The sequence below is a fragment of the Mastigoproctus giganteus genome, chromosome 2 (genome assembly GCF_048544385.1).
Source record: "Mastigoproctus giganteus isolate SK-2022 chromosome 2, ASM4854438v1, whole genome shotgun sequence".
NCBI classification, from domain to species: domain Eukaryota; kingdom Metazoa; phylum Arthropoda; class Arachnida; order Uropygi; family Thelyphonidae; genus Mastigoproctus; species Mastigoproctus giganteus.
Genome location: NC_143576.1, coordinates 33,645,097 through 33,661,261, shown reverse-complemented (window position 1 = coordinate 33,661,261; position 16,165 = coordinate 33,645,097). Strand labels below are relative to the sequence as shown.

Here is a 16,165-nt window from a genome sequence, read left to right as displayed (position 1 = left end):
AGTCAATGAATGTATCCAAAGAGATGATGTAGGTGATGTTTGGTTTGGTGCTTAGATTTTTCTTTATGTCCTCAACATCCTGAAATCTTTCCTTTGAGGGCAGTTTTCACCTTCTGGTGGTATGGGTGCTGTTTTTGATCAGAAATTTCTTCCCAAGAAATGCAGAATGGGCGTGGGCAATTGTCATGCAACAAGAACCAGCAGCCTTTCTCTAAAAATTGTAGCCTCACCCAGGGACATGAGCTTTGATAGTCTTTAAAGCATCTATACGTAGAATTTAGCATTGGCTCTCCCCTTCAGGTACAAATTCCTTGTGAATCACACCTTTGTCAAAAAACATGATCATCATTGTCTTGATTCTAGACTCCTGTAACCATAATTTTATAGGCCTTGGTGATGATTTTGAAGTCCATTGCATGCTCTGATTTTTGTTCCTGGGTAATACTGAAACATCCAATGCTCATCTCCAGTGATAATATAGCTGAGGAAATTACGACTGTTTTGACAAGTCTGGACAAAGTCTGCACATTATGGCACTCTTTGTTGGGTCATTATGCTCATCTGAGGCAAATTTTACAGAGCCTTCCTTTTCCCTGTATCTTCATGGAATTTGATGAATCATCTCCTTATTCATATTCATCAGCCATCATTCTGAGGGTCAAATGGCAATCTCTTGCCACAATTTCCTGAACTTTTGCAACTCTGTCCTCATTTTGAGAGGTTGGGTCATTCTGAGTCGCGTCCATTTCTGAACCGCTTTTACTATTCAAACACTGGTACGATTTAATGTTTCATCACCATAAACAGATTTTAACGTTACTTGCATTTCTGTTGCAGATTTTTCCAGTTTAAAGCAAAATTTTATATTCATTTGTTTCTACATTGTACACAGTACTACCATAAATACTGTCATATGTGTTACTGCATGTAGCCACAAAATAAGAAGGCACAGGAACTCAAAACTCTGTGGGTTTATTCTTGAACACCCAACAAATGAAGCAATGCAACACTCGTTCAAAATGCACCCCTTGTTTTTTTTACACAAGACTTCATTTTCCGGCCATTCATCAATAGAAGTATGCACAACATCCAGCGGGAAATTGGCCACAGCATGCTCCAGTGATCTCTTCAGGCTCTGCAATGTGGCATGCCTTTTACTACAGACCATCTCTTCCAAAATAGCCCACAAACAGTAATCAAGTGGATTAAGATCTGGACTGGCAGGAGGCCATTCATCATGCTTGATGAACTCAGGCACATTCTCTGTCAACCATATTTGGTTGATCTATGCCTTTTGGGCAAGCACTGAGTCCTCTTGGACGATCCAGTGCTGACCATTGAAGAGAGTCTGATTGAGGGGTCTCACATGCAGCTCCAGAATATCATTCAGGTACATCCTTGCACTGGTTTCACCCCCGAACACAAAAATGCATCTTTGTTACACCTTCTTAGGAGACTCCCCACCTAACGCACTGATGCTGGATGATGACCCCCTTTCAACTCTTAACAGCCTGATATGCCTCTGCAGAGATATGGGCATACACCTTGTCATTTTGACGGTTGTAACTCTCCTCAATAGTAAAAATCTTTTCATCTGTGAAGAGTATCTGTCGATGCTTACCATTTGCGCACCAACGCTGCAGTCCCTCTGATCTTCTTTGCCTCCATTCCATCAGAGCTGGAGTTAGGAACTGTCCTCTTCTCCTGTGATAGGCATTCACCCCTAGATCACGTGTGACATCGATCTTGGTGATATTCTCATTTCTCTGGACATGATTTTCTGTTTTCGTAGAGAATTCCTATGAATTCTGTTATCCACCGCCTTGATAGTTGCAGGGGTCCTCACAGTTCTTGGGTGGCCGAGCTGAGGTTTGCTGTCAATTCTCTGTTGTTCATTGTGCCTATCAATTGCCCTGTAGACAAATCTTCAGCTTATTCCAAGTGGTTTCAGAAGTTTGAAAATTGTAGGTGCATCGTGTCCTGCCTTACGAAGACCTATGACAGTAGTCCTGTTTTCTTTATCTATGCAGTCCATTTTCACTGGCTTCCTTTACTAGTTGATGATACCTGTTAAAGAAAACCATATATTAGTACTACACGATGCAAAAACCAACAGCTCTGTGATATCATTTTCTATTTTTACGGGAGTCTTACTTTTGTGACAGTATTTATGGCAGTACTGTGTAAAATCATGACATGGAATGTTAATGCTACTAATAACTGCTTGTTACTTGCACCCTATCAGTCTATTGAACAATCACTGTACCACCATTTGTTGGAGGAAGTGAACTACAACATACCACTTCTGTTTATTTTCAACCTCATCTAACATGACAACAACAGCACCAATCCAGGAACTTTATTGCCATACCTCATATATACATAACAAACCAGCATACTCTCTAATCAGTACTTTATTGAGTAGTATTTAACTTCAGGGAATGCCAAAAATATATCAGATGAATAATCCAAATTACTTTACTTTAAAATTCTTGCATTGCTCATGGGGGATATTACCTTATGGATACTGCTTTAGTTGCTGCATGTCCCAATAGAAGCAGTGAAAGAATCTATTTCATCCCTGCTTAGCTGCTGTTGAACAGTAGCCTGTATATCCTCCCCCCAAGGGAGAGAAACACTGAATAATGGTTTAACATCATTTATCCCCCCCAAAAGAGATCATAATGGTTATTATATATGTGTATAGTATGACTATTATGATCAAGAAAATATAGTTACAAAAGGACAAATTAATGTATTGCACTATTTTTTTTTTATCATTTTAAAACGTGAATATAAAATTCAGTGATATATTATATGAAGCATAAATAATATTTAGTAAACTTACAGTTATCACAGATGCCTGGCGTTGCATTAGTAACATCTTGTAGTAACCTAAAATTAAACATATATAAGTTATGTCAATTTTAATTTATCATTCTTAAATATAAAACAACATATGCACAATAGATATAGTATACTATATCTTGGGAAATCATTTAGTGATGATTAGCATCATTGGCAAAAGAAATCCCTTGAAATTCACTGAAAATAGTTAACTAATAAGGGAAGCTGGAACAGATATGCTGTTTCACATAATTTATTCCTCCTTTGTAGAATCAATACTGTATATATCTGAATACAATGAAGTTTTGTGGGTGATCAAAATATATTCATTATAGTGAAACAATAAAAATGTCAGTGACTTCTTAATTTATGCGAGGGTTGCATTCTAGAATATCTTGCACAATTTAAATTCATGCGTAATATAAATAATCCAAAAAATGAGAGTAATCCTATGAGAAAAATAAATGAGAGTAAATAATCCTATGAGAGTAACTCTCGTATCTATCCATATAGGGCACTAGAATTTTAATGGTGGTAAGTGCACACAGGTTTCAGTTTATGACCCACCATATTAGTACCAAACAGAATTGTTAGCTATCTTTTGCTGCCTTAAAGCCAGGTGCAGTCTTTCCAGCAATGGAAATGAGTGCAATCAGGCATTCCCCCCCCTAATATAAACCTGTTTTGTCGAGGTTGAATATCTTTTTGGGTATGTTCTCCCCCTCCTCCTGCCTTCAGCTTTGCAAGGAATGCGTCCGCAGCATTTTTATTGGCTGATGCAGCTTCTCCACAAGTTTTCACATTGTGAAAACCATACCGCCGATGAAAATTTACAAACCATCCTGAACTTCCTGAAAACAGCTCAAGTTCCCCATCCTCGTGTTCTTTTAAATCATCATAAAGGCTACGAGCTTTCTCTTTCTTGTGCTAGGCTAATGTTAATGTTTTTTTTTGGTCACTCATCCATGTAGCAAGCATTTTTTCCATGCGTTCCATCAAACTTGACCTAGCATATATAGACTTTTGTGCAGTTAAGGGACCACCACTATCTCGAATAGTACATAATGTACTCACACTCAGTGTTAGAGCATGTTTAATGTGTGCCGTGCTCTCACCTCGTTTGTAGTGCTTAAGCATTTCCAGTTTCATTTCAAGCGAAATCTATTTCCTTGAGTGCTTACCATCACTTCCACTAGAACTACGAGGACTCTTACTAGCCATAAGGGTAATAATAAAAACAAAATAAGTAAAAATAAGCACAAAAGAAAAAAAAATTATGCACTTCCAATAGATGATCAATCGACAATCTTTAGCAAAACAAAATGAGAAAATGGTGAGCTATCAAGTTGGCCTCTCGTGATGATTTTTGTAAATACGGTTGCCACGCATTATTTTAAATTTGCATAATTTAAACATGCGTAAAGTAAGAAGTCACTCTAATTAAAGTGCTCACCTCTTAGAAAAAGTTCTGTAATTTATTTCTAATGTCTGTTTCAACAAGGGTTTCCCCATTAATCCTTTTATAATGCTGCAAATCTCCAACACACTATATGGAATCTTTCTATGCCATTAAGAAATTATCAGATTTTATGCCATATTGGCTGCATCTACGAAAGTAACTATAACATCAGTCTTCTTCTTCGTCATTGTCCTTTTCAACTAGTCCGTTTTTTTTTTCTGATGAAAAATACTTGCTGACTTGTAATCATTTATTTTATAAGCAAGTTTTAAAACTGGCTCCTAATTTTTTTTTTATTAATGTTAGAAAATAAGCTCCCTAATTTTTATTTAATCAACAAACTGATACTATTAAAACCCCTTTTCTTTTTTCTTTTTTTTTTTTTTCAATGAAATCACTGAAAAATAGCATTTCATCTTTTGTAGAAACACTGCAAAACATGGGCTGTACTGTTCACTTGACCCCAAGTATAAATAACAGACAACTGGTATGTGGAGGAGTCTCACTTCTTAAAATATATATATTTTGATACTCATCTTGGATTTAAAAAAAATGAATGGGATATAAACATAGCCATTGTTGCGTGATACAAAATGCATTATGAAAAGACAAGTTTCCACAAAAGTACAATTTCTCGTTCTGTGTGAAAGTTTTATTCAAAAGAATTCTGAATGTTCACAAACGTCTTGCCAAGCCATAACTGTAGTTTGCTTTACTGTTTAAAATATTTAAACTGGTATATACACTGCATGCTCTCTGCCATTTACTTTACTGGTTCAGATAGGTCAGGTTTGTCTGTTTGTTTGTAGATTTTTAAGGTGCATCAGCAACTGCGGATATAGTGGGCTCTACTTGGAGTTATCAACCATTTGATTTTTGGTGGGTATCATACTGTTTGTTTGTGGATTTAAGTTATTTACTGTTCACATGATAAAAGTTATTAATTTGAAGAAAATAAAAAAAATATCTTGAATATTGTATCATTTTATTTCACATTCACGTAGGTTTGAAAATCTTTGGAATTTGTTCACTACTACAATATATAATAAATATAAGAAATTAATAATTGTAGATCTTAGACCTTTTTACTACTATATACTATTAACAGAATGCATAACTATAACATAGTGTTAGACAAGGATGCAGTTGATGTAAAAACACAAGGCACTGCACTGCATTGTGAGGCGCCTCCGTAGTCAGGTGGGAAGGAGCAGCAGTGCGTAGCACACGCTTCTTGATTAGATCGAGGTTCGAGCCCGTCGCCACCAAATACAGAGGATGCGGAAAGGTCAGGGAATGACCACCGCATATCCCGGAGCAATATGGCCTTAGTTGCTAATGCTCCTAAAAACCAAATAACTAACTAACTAACTGCATTGTGTATTTTAACTAATTTGATAAATGCAGTTACTTGTATTTCTTGTGCTATTTAGAATGGGAGTGTAATCACTGTACACAAATGTGATGAAAATGTAATGGCTATTATATTCATGCTTTAATTTTTTTACCACACAGGGAGGCACAGTCCTCAAAAATGTATAGTTAATTAATGTACCTGTTGAATTTATTAAATAAGTGAAAGTTATAGGCATATATTGCAGTGTTATCTCCATATGTATGTTATGTAGTGTATATTTACTTCACATTATTATTTCCTGTGTTTCTCAACAAGTTCTTCAGCTCCTACATTTCAGGTAAGGTTGAGTTGTGTGCGATTTAAAATTGAGGCCAATCACAAGGTTTCCATAGCCCAGTGGTTAGGAGTGGGAGTGCAGTAGCACACTGAGTAGACAGGGGTTCAAGCTCCTGACTGCTAAATACAGTCAATCTGCCAACCCGCACTGAACCAATGTGGCAGATTATAGTCCATTTCCCTCAACATGAATTGTTGAGGAGGCTTCCATCCTGCAGTGGGTTGATAATGGCTGCAGTTTACCTTTTTTTTTTTTTTTAAACCTAGGTAAGCTTTATGGCCTAAGACCTGCTAACTGAGTGATAATTATGAGGGTAATTCAAAAAATAAGTTACACTTGACCATTGTAGCCCAAGAGACATTTATTGAGGTATGTAACATTATGCAATAGAAAGCACATACCTTGCACTACTTTTCCACATAGTCACTGAGTTGGTGTAAGCACTTCTCGGAACATGTGGCTAAATGTTCGATTCCCTGATGATAGAAATCCACTCCTTGGTTATTCAGCCTGCTGTTTGCACCTGCTCATCGTTTTCAAAGGAAAAAGTGTTGTGTTGTGCGTGCATTGTGTGACGTGGTGTTGTCCTGAATGACAACACCTTTGCCTAACTTTCCAGGTCTCTTGTTTTTCATGGCTGTTCGCAAAGACCGTAATGTTTGGCAGTATGAGGCAGCGTTAATTGTAGTGTCTTTTACCATAAATTCTGTGTAAACAACTCCTTCACAGTCAAAAAACACAGTAGCCATGACCTTTCCTGACGATGATGCAACTTTGAATTTCTTCTGCACAGGCGATGTTGTGTGTCTTCATTCCATAGACACTCTCTTCGTTTCTGGGGTGAAATGGTGCACCCACATTTCATCGCCAGTGATGATGTGGCATAAGAAGTCATGGCCTTCCACAGAATAGTGTTGAAGGAAGGCTAGAGAAGACAGAAAACAGACTTTTGTGTTCATCTGTCAGTGAACGAGGAACCCATCGTGCACACAATTTGTGATAGTCAAGATGTTCACGGACAATGGAATGAACACTGCCTATCGAAATATCCAATTCCTTTGCCATTTCTGTGACTGTCAGTCTTCGATTATTGCAAATCATTTCAATCAACCTGCATCACATTGTCTGCAGTGGTCAACATTGATGGCCTTCCTTTTCGATCAGCATCTGTCAATTCTGTGCGACCACTTTCAAACTGCTGGCACCACTTCACTATGGCTGGACACAACATTGTATTTTCCTCATACACAGCCATTATTTCACTATGAATCTTGGAACAATTCAGATGCCCACAAAAATCATACCATTCTGTGTACCTTGAACTTGGAGTAACATTCTAGCTGAGTGTGCCATTATGAACGCTTGCTCCTATACAAATGTTACTGCTACGTCAACAAAACTAACCTACCAGGAGTACACAATATGAACTCCATTCCACACAGGTGCCACATTTGTTGCAATTATACCAAGAGATGGCGGCAGGTGTAACTTATTTTTTTAATGTCCCTCGTACATGAGAATAACTTTAATCACTGTATGCAACAGAAAATAAAACTGATTATCATATACAAAAATTAGTAACCATAACATACCCTGTAAAAAAGGGTTTGCATTCACTTCGCTCTTTATCCCATCCACAATATGGATCTTGTATACATCGCAGGCAGTTTTCATATCTTCCTTTACACATTACAAGATCAAACTGGCGAAGTACAGAATCAGATGCTACATATAATGATTTATGCTGTAAATCAAAATACAGGATTTTAATGTTTTATGCAAAATATAATAAGGAAACAGTTTTAAAATTTGTGATAGTGAAATGCTTCTTTTTTGAGATATATATTCTTTTAAGGTGTAATATACAAGGAAAAATTAAAATCAGTGTAATATACAAGGAAAAATTAAAATCAGTGTAATATACAAGGAAAAATTAAATCAGTGTAATATACAAGGAAAAATTAAATTTTTATTGTAGTTAAGCAAATTAATCATAGAACCGGGAGTACTATCAAGTTGATAACCTAGTTGAACTGGTAGTACTCCAGGTTGAATCTGGAGTACTACCAGTGGGTAAAAGAAAAATTACTGCTTTGCATATGTACTGCATTAAAAGAATATTCAGCTTATACCAGAATACATTAACATTTTTACATAGAACTGAAATTCCAAAAATTGTTATTATCAAATTAAAGATATGATTAATTATTATTGATAAATAATATTATATAATATTGATAAACAGTTAATTAAAATAATAATAATAATGAAAGAAACCCCTCTGGATATAATATTTGAACTGACTGATTGGCCTTTTGCTAGAATGCATTATTAAAGAAACTTGGATACTATTTCTTGAATATGCATTAGACAATGCGACATGGGTTATTGTTTAATTGGTATGGAAACTTAGATGGTTGTGAGTATATTTCATGGTTTCTCCCATCCTCAAAACATTTTTTTTTTTTTTTTTTTTTTTCCAGCAACAGGCAAATCAACTATAGAATACAACCAATATTCAGGCAAAAATATTTTTAGGCATTAATAACACTGGCTAACATTATTTTTATGCAAATAATTCTTAAAATTGCACATTACACCATATCACAATTTTTACATATGCAGGTTTTTTATGTTTACCCATCACACACACACGCACGCACGCACACTTCAATTTAGAAAAGCAGATATGACACTGACCTTTTGTATTACTTGCCAATAATAATGTTTGCATGTGCTCACAGATGGCACTAATATTGGGAATGGTTAACACAGTTAACCTTCTCCTGCGTCTCCTTAGCCAGGTGGGAAGGAGCAGCCGTGCGTAGTACACGCTTGATTAGACCAGGGTTCGAGCCCGTCACCACCAAATACGGAGGATGCGGAGAGGTCAGGGAATGACCACCGCATATCCCGGAGCAATATGGCCTTAGTTGCTAATGCTCCTAAAAACCAAATAACAAACAAACAAACAAACCTTCTCCTGCCTCCCACCTCTCTCTCTTTCAATAACATAAAAACAATTGTAATGCAAGTACATATACAGTTTATCCGCATATCTATTGTATGTTTCTTCTGTGTTTTATTTAGCACTGTATTGTTAAAATGTGTTAGCAATTCATAGTAGGACTGCAGCTAACTATGTGGAGTGCCTCAAGCACCTCAAGTTTTACTATGAATCGCAATAGGGGAGTTCATATACACCCCATTATGGAGACCACCATTCTACAGTGCAATGAGTGCTGGCATACATTATGCATTCATAACTATGTCACCAGCACTGCAGTTGTGGTTTTATGATCTTGCCCAGTAATTTTCTGTTATATCGATCACTGTATATATACTCAGTATGCCATACACCGGGGGTCGGCAACCTGCGGCTCTTTGAAAAATGCTCTTTGAACATGTAACTGCGACTCTTTAACTTTTAGCCCACATGTACAAGAAGGGCGGCGAGTAGCGAGCAGCGACATGAATATAGCATTAGTTTCAGTGCAAGCATTTTCGAACACGAATTATTTAAAAATAAATCAAGAAACTGTCTGAACAATGCGAGTTTCTCAGCATGCTTAAAGATGAAAATTACGGGCATACTTGCCTGATGTTGAGAGACTTGCTCAAGAAATTCAGCAGAAAAAGTCACATTAACTTGTATCATATTGGATGTTTGTTATGTTTTTTTAGTATTAATAAATAATATTTCAAAATATACACATATTTTTTTTTTAATAAAACACCTTCCCACTCTATTCCATTTCTTAAACTCCCCCCAGCGTGAGCTTAGGTGGGGCTCTTCGGATTCTTTTTTTTTTTTTTTTTTTTTTAATAAGATCAAACAAGGTTGCCGACCTCTACCATACACTAACTAGCTGATGAACCTTGCCCTGAAATCTACTATTTTATTTCATTTTAATTTTCTTGTTGTATTTTAAAGCTTTTATTTTATTTTGACATTGTTTTAGTGCTTTATTTATGTATATGTTATATATTTTATATTGTATTTTATTATATTTTATTTTAATAAAGTCTAATTGAATTAGTTTGCTGCTTGTTACAAGAAATTATAGTGAAGCCCAAGGCCTGTTTTCTAAAGAATATTTCTAATTTCTACTGAACCCTAGGCAGGAGTGTATGAGGATTATATTTGATCACTGATAAAGCCTGTAATGCACTTAAAGAATTACAAGACTGTGCATCATACACCTCTGATAATTATTAGCTTCAGTGTAGTTCAAGGCATAGCATAGAACTTTGCTATGTACATACTGCATTCTTGGGAATCTTCTCAGATACTGTGCTAATCTGAAATGGCAGCAGATCCCACAGATAATTCTGACCGAGCCATTAGTGAAGACAAGCATGCAATCAGAGTATGCAGCTCGACAGGTGGCACTGAATTGTAGGTAGACAAAAGGTGGAGCACTGGCCTATCCCCAATTTTTAAGGACAAAGTTGCATGATGGAGGATTGTAATATATTGGATTGTAAATTATAGGGTAGAAGGGGTTGAAATGATGACTAGACAACTTTGTCTACCATGATATTAAGCTCTCTGAGCAGCTCTTGGACACGAATACTAAAGGGATGGTTCGCAATTTACAGCTGTTATAGAGATTTACCAATTGTGGCTCGAAAACAGATGTCCACATAGGGTGGTCTGGCAAGGATTTTAATTTTAAAGTATATCTTAGCGACAACTACTTTTGTTGAAGCAACAGAGTGGTGCAGTTGCTTCGATATATAAATGCTGCTGGACGGGAGATGTTCTAAATGCACTAGTAGCAATGTGGATGGCCTGGTGACAAATTGTGTGTAACCAAAGTATACTGTTTTTAGCAGATTCATACACTTCAGTCTTGTAATCTAATTAAGATCGGACAAGTGCATGACAGAGGCGAAGTGATCTGCTCCCCAATTATTAGATGAGACAAGCATATAGGAGATTTAGACTCCTCGTGCACCTCATCTGCACTTGATGGATATGTTGTAGGAATGTCAACTTATTATCAAATACAAGCATGTGCGTGCGTTTAGTGGTGCATAAGCTGCACTGGCTGTAGTGAAACTATCCATAGTAATGTCAGGAAATAATTCAGAATTGAGGCCACTTCAATTTTGTTTTAGAAACCTATTCAGAATTGATGATATAGTTCAATTTTTTTTCAGAAAGCAGTAAAGTTCATTAATATTTGCCTGATCACAAATAATATGCTCTAGTGATATTGATTCTTGAAGATTAGTCAGAGAAAGCAGTTCTGTCCTGTTGATAGTGAGGACAGTCAGTAAGGATATATTTGAACTGTTAGATGTGTTTAATATGTTGGACTGTTAAATCTCCAAGCCATGTCATGCTTTTCCCATATCAAAGAAAACTGACACTTTGTTCATATTTGAAGAAATCATCTCAAATAGATGTTTCTAGTCTTATTAAACAGTCAGGTGTTAATTCCTTTGGAAGCCACATGTGTTTTGGAAAGGCGGTCATTAGCTTTTAAATACCACATGAGGTGGGCATTGACTATTCTTTTCAGGATCTTGCACAAGCAACTTGTCAGCAATTGGGCAGCAACTGTTCAGAAGTTTTGGGTTCTTTCCTGGATTTGGAAAGACAAGCAAGGGTCTTCATTTGCTTATAAATATGTATCCTGTAAAGCATGCAGGGCAGCCTTAGCCTTGATGTTATCACTGTTTTGATGGAATCCATGTCAATTTCCCTGTAAGAATTTGAATGCGGCCATTTCTTTTTATTTCAATCACTCCTTGATCTTCAAGTTCAGTTAAGATTTCCTCTTCTGAAATATCAAGGTGGACCCAGTATGAACCTACTGCTTTTGATGTGTTTAAAGATGTATGCAGGGTTATTCTAACTGAAAACCCTCCAAAACACTTGATGCTTAGTAGGTGCTCTGAGTGTTTTGGGTTTAGTTGTTTTAATGAGGATATTGCCCAATCTCAATAATTTCTTGACAGTCTTTGGGGGCTTAGCTATACTTTGCAGTTCTTTTTGAATCCTGAAAGAAGAGATAGTTTGCCTAAAGAGTGTTTGTTGATAGAATGTTTGATTAGAAAAGTTACAGCTGGCATGTCTTAATGTCAATTTTCTACCATTTGGCAGTTCCAATAATGTTGGGGTCACCTATCATTCTTGTCATCTGGGCTGCACCTGACAGCCTAGAGGAATTATTGGTACTCCTGTTTGCTACTTTCTGCCTCGGGGGATTTATCTTTTCCAACCAAGTTACCAATCCTGCCATGTGGAGTCAACTTGGCAGAGCAGCATAGAGATTAATATAGTTAGTAGAGCTCATTTAAATTAAAGAAAAGGGGACTTTCTTTTTCCTGGGCTCTCCTCTTAGTTATTTTAAGAAGGTAGAGAGTTACTTAAAATAAAAATTATTAACTGCAAGAGAAAAACAAGGAAATCTGAGTTGCAGTGGGAAATGCATTAGCATTAGCAGAGGCATATGATGCAAGAAAGCAAGCTTATGCAGCATCAGCCAAAAAAAACCACTCCCATTTCACCCCTCCATTCGTTTGAAATACCTGTCCAGCTGAGCCTTAAATTTATTTAGGCTATCAACTTCCACAACAAGGAATGGAAGTCTGTTCCACTAATCAACTACCTGCTGGCTAAAGGCAAATTTCCTCACATCTATTCTACATCTGTCTTTCCTCAATTTGAATTTATGCCCTCTCAGGTGATTATTCTGAGCAAGAGGAACAATCCCATCAGCATTGAGCATACTCAAACCATTCAAGGCTTTATACATCTCTATCAGATCACCTCGCTGGTGCCTAGTCTCCAGACACTGTAAAACTTAAGCCTTTCTTTGTAAGAGCAACCCTTTGTTCCATTCACTAATCTTGTTGCCCTTCTCTGTACTCGTTCCAGCAGCTCTACATCCTTCTTGAAATGAGGCCTCCAGACCTGTATACAGTAGTCAAGGTGTGGCCTGACCATTGCCTTATACAAGGGAATAATCACCTCCTTATCCCTGCTAGAAAAATTCCTGTATATCATTGACAAGACACCCATAAGCTACTCTTGCAGCCCGTCTGCACTGCTCAGAAAACTTCATATCTGCCTGCACAACCACCCCCAAGGTCCCTTTCATTCTCTACTACTGTCAGTGTAGTACCACAGAGTTGATATATTACTCTGGGGTTACTGTTTCCCATATGTAGTACTTTACATCTGTCAATGTTAAACTTCATTTGCCACCTCTCAGCCCATCTGCTCAACCTTTCCAGATCCTGTTGCAGCAGCATAGTATCAGTAGTGTCCTTAACAACCCTGCCAACCTTGGTATCATCTGCAAACTTGGACATTAAGCCTGATACACCATCATCAATATCATTTATAAATACAGAAAACAACAATGGACCCAACACTGAACCCTGAGGAACTCCACTAATAACATTAGTCCACGTTGAGCAGTGTCCATTGATTACCACTCTCTGTCTTCTGCCATTTAACCATCCCTTTATCCATAGCAGCAATTTGCCTCCAATGCCACACTTCTCCAATTTGTGCAGCAGTCTTCCATGCGCAACAGTATCAAAAGCCTTTCTAAGATCCAAATATATAATATCAAAGTTATTCCCTGCATCCAGTTCTTTTGTGACTACATCATAGTATCCAATCAAATTGGTCAGACAAGACCTGCCCTTAACAAAACCATGCTGTGTCTGAGCTATAACTGAATTCTTGTCCAGATGATCCTGCAGTGCTTCTTTAACCAGTGCCTCCATTAATTTTCCTGGAACCGAAGTTAAACTAACAGGTCTATAATTACTTGTGTCAGCCTTTGATCCTCCTTTGTGAATTGGGGTTACATTTGCACATCTCCAGTCCATGGGTACCTCCCCTGAGTCCAAAGAAGCTCTCATAATTATGGCTAGGGGTTTGCTTACTTCCTTTGCTGCCTCCTTTAATATAACTGGATAGATCCCATCCACCCCGGGTGCCTTTTTTATGTTTATCCTCAACAATTTCTCCTCCACTTTCCTCTCAGTTATTACAAAATCATCTTGCTCACTGCCAGAGTTTACTTCACCTCTGGCATTCCCCTTCCTGAATAACTTCTCATGTGTGAATGTACAGTCTGTCCTCGTATAACACGTGTTTGCATTACACGATTTATAAATAAGGGAACAATGTCGCATATAACACGAACGTAATTCGCTTATGCACGATTCGCCTTTGTGTTTACAATAAATGACAGTCGAACGCGGCGAAATAACCACAACTGAACACAACACAGTAGGAATGAAGAGAGGATTCTGAAAATTTGTTTTTATGATTTCGTGGAAGGGGAAACACATTTAACATAATAACGTAAAAATCAACAGAATTGCAGCTACTGTATCGGTATTATTGCAAATGTAATTAGATCGACTTTTACTACCCGTTTATAACGACTCCACTAGCAGGAACCACCAATAAAAGGAAACTGCAAATTGTTTTTATTGTTTTATGGTAGTGACTTCCAGAAATGTGCTTTAGTAAAACATAAGCATGTAATATGTGAGAATAGTGTGTTTACGCCTTTACTGCATTTATTCAGTTTGTACACGGACGTTGCATCGTTTATTCAGTTGCTACTTGTTTGCTGTGTGTTTATGTATATGAAGCTTGCCTCCTCATTTTTGTTCATTTTATAATTGTGCTCTATTCTGAAAAAAATGAGTAAAATACTTGAAAAGTGTGAAAAGGAAGCGTTCTGGTGAAAATACTTCAGAGAGAAAAAGAAAAGCAATATCAATAGAAGAAAAATATGAAATTGTGAAACGCTTTGACCGGAATGAAAGAACATGCGATATTGTACGTGCTACAGGCCTAAATGAGGGAACACACTGAGAACAATTAGAAAGAATGCAGAAAAAATAAAAGCAACTTTCATAGCAGGAACAACACAAAGTGTAACAAACTCAGTTAGATCAAGACACAAAGAACTGGAAGAGATGGAACGTCTTTTATCTGTTTGGATAGAAGCTCAAACAAAGAACAGATCAGGGACAAGTTTGCTTACGATAAAAGCAAAGGCATTGGCAATATTTGAAGACCTCAGAAATAAAGCTGAAAACCCTCAAAAAGTGCCTCCCTTTACTGCCAGTAGTGGCTGGTTCAACAATTTCAGGAAACGTCACGCTTTCCATAATGTGAAATTATCAGGTGAAGCTGCGAGTGCAGATGAAGCAGCAGAAAAGGCATTTCCGCCGATACTGAAAAAACTAATTGAGGAAGAGGGCTATTATACACTGGACCAAATTTTCAACTTTGATGAAACTGGACTGTATTGGAAAAAAATGCCATCACGAACATATATCTCAAGAGAGGAAGCACGAGCTCCAGGCAAGGCTGCTAAGGATATGTTTACCGTTATGCTAGGAGCAAATGCTAGTGGCGACTTGAAACTGAAGCCTGTTATTGTTTATCATGCAGCTAATCCATGAGCATTAAAAGGGATCACAAGGACTACCCTGGGTGTTTACTTTAGGAACAGCAGAAGAGGATGGATGACAGGGCAGATCTTCACTGAACTTCTACTACATGTGTTTGAGGATGTGTTTCGAAGCTACTGCAAAAAGAAAAATTTGAATTTTAAGATTTTAATTATTTTGGACAATGCACCAAGTCACCCTCCAACTCTTGCTGAACTGTCACCAAACATCAAAATCCTGTTTTTACCGTCTAACACAACATCTCTTATCCAACTACTTGACCAAGGAGTAATTGCTGTTTTTAAGCACTATTACACAAGACGGACATTTAAGATGCTGATAGCAGAAACAGAGGGCGAAAATGCACCAACAGTTAAAGACTTCTGGAAGCGATTCAACATTAAGAATGCAATTTACATAATTGTGGAGGCTTGGAACGAAGTGACAAAAGAATGCTTACATGGTGTTTGGCGGCCACTTTTACCAGATTTTATTTGTGATTTTAAAGGCTTTGATCGTGTAAATGAGCTTCCTAAATTAAAAGCACATTGTGTTGCCCTCGCAAAGCAGGTTGGCTTTGAGGAATTGGAGGAAGATGATTTAGAAGAGTTGCTTCAGTCTCATGAAGAACTTTCAACTGAAGAACTGCAACAACTTGTTGCTGGAGGGCAGGTGGAAGATGAGAAAGACGACGAAGTTGAATGCCTGAACACCACCATAA

At 37.3% G+C, this 16,165-nt stretch overlaps 1 protein-coding gene across 10 annotated transcripts in view; it reads right to left on the bottom strand.

The window, feature by feature from the left end:
- Nucleotides 1-16,165, bottom strand: part of LOC150089257 (semaphorin-2A-like) — a 1,190,084-nt gene that overhangs the window by 31,909 nt on the left and 1,142,010 nt on the right. For all 10 annotated transcript variants that reach the window (XM_090388614.1, XM_090388640.1, XM_090388608.1 and 7 more), the window contains 2 exons: nucleotides 7,593-7,744; nucleotides 2,849-2,895 (listed from right to left, as the gene is read on the bottom strand). In XM_090388614.1, the coding sequence (XP_090244740.1) occupies nucleotides 2,849-2,895; nucleotides 7,593-7,744 (199 nt within the window). The remainder of the gene's footprint in view (nucleotides 1-2,848; nucleotides 2,896-7,592; nucleotides 7,745-16,165) is intronic.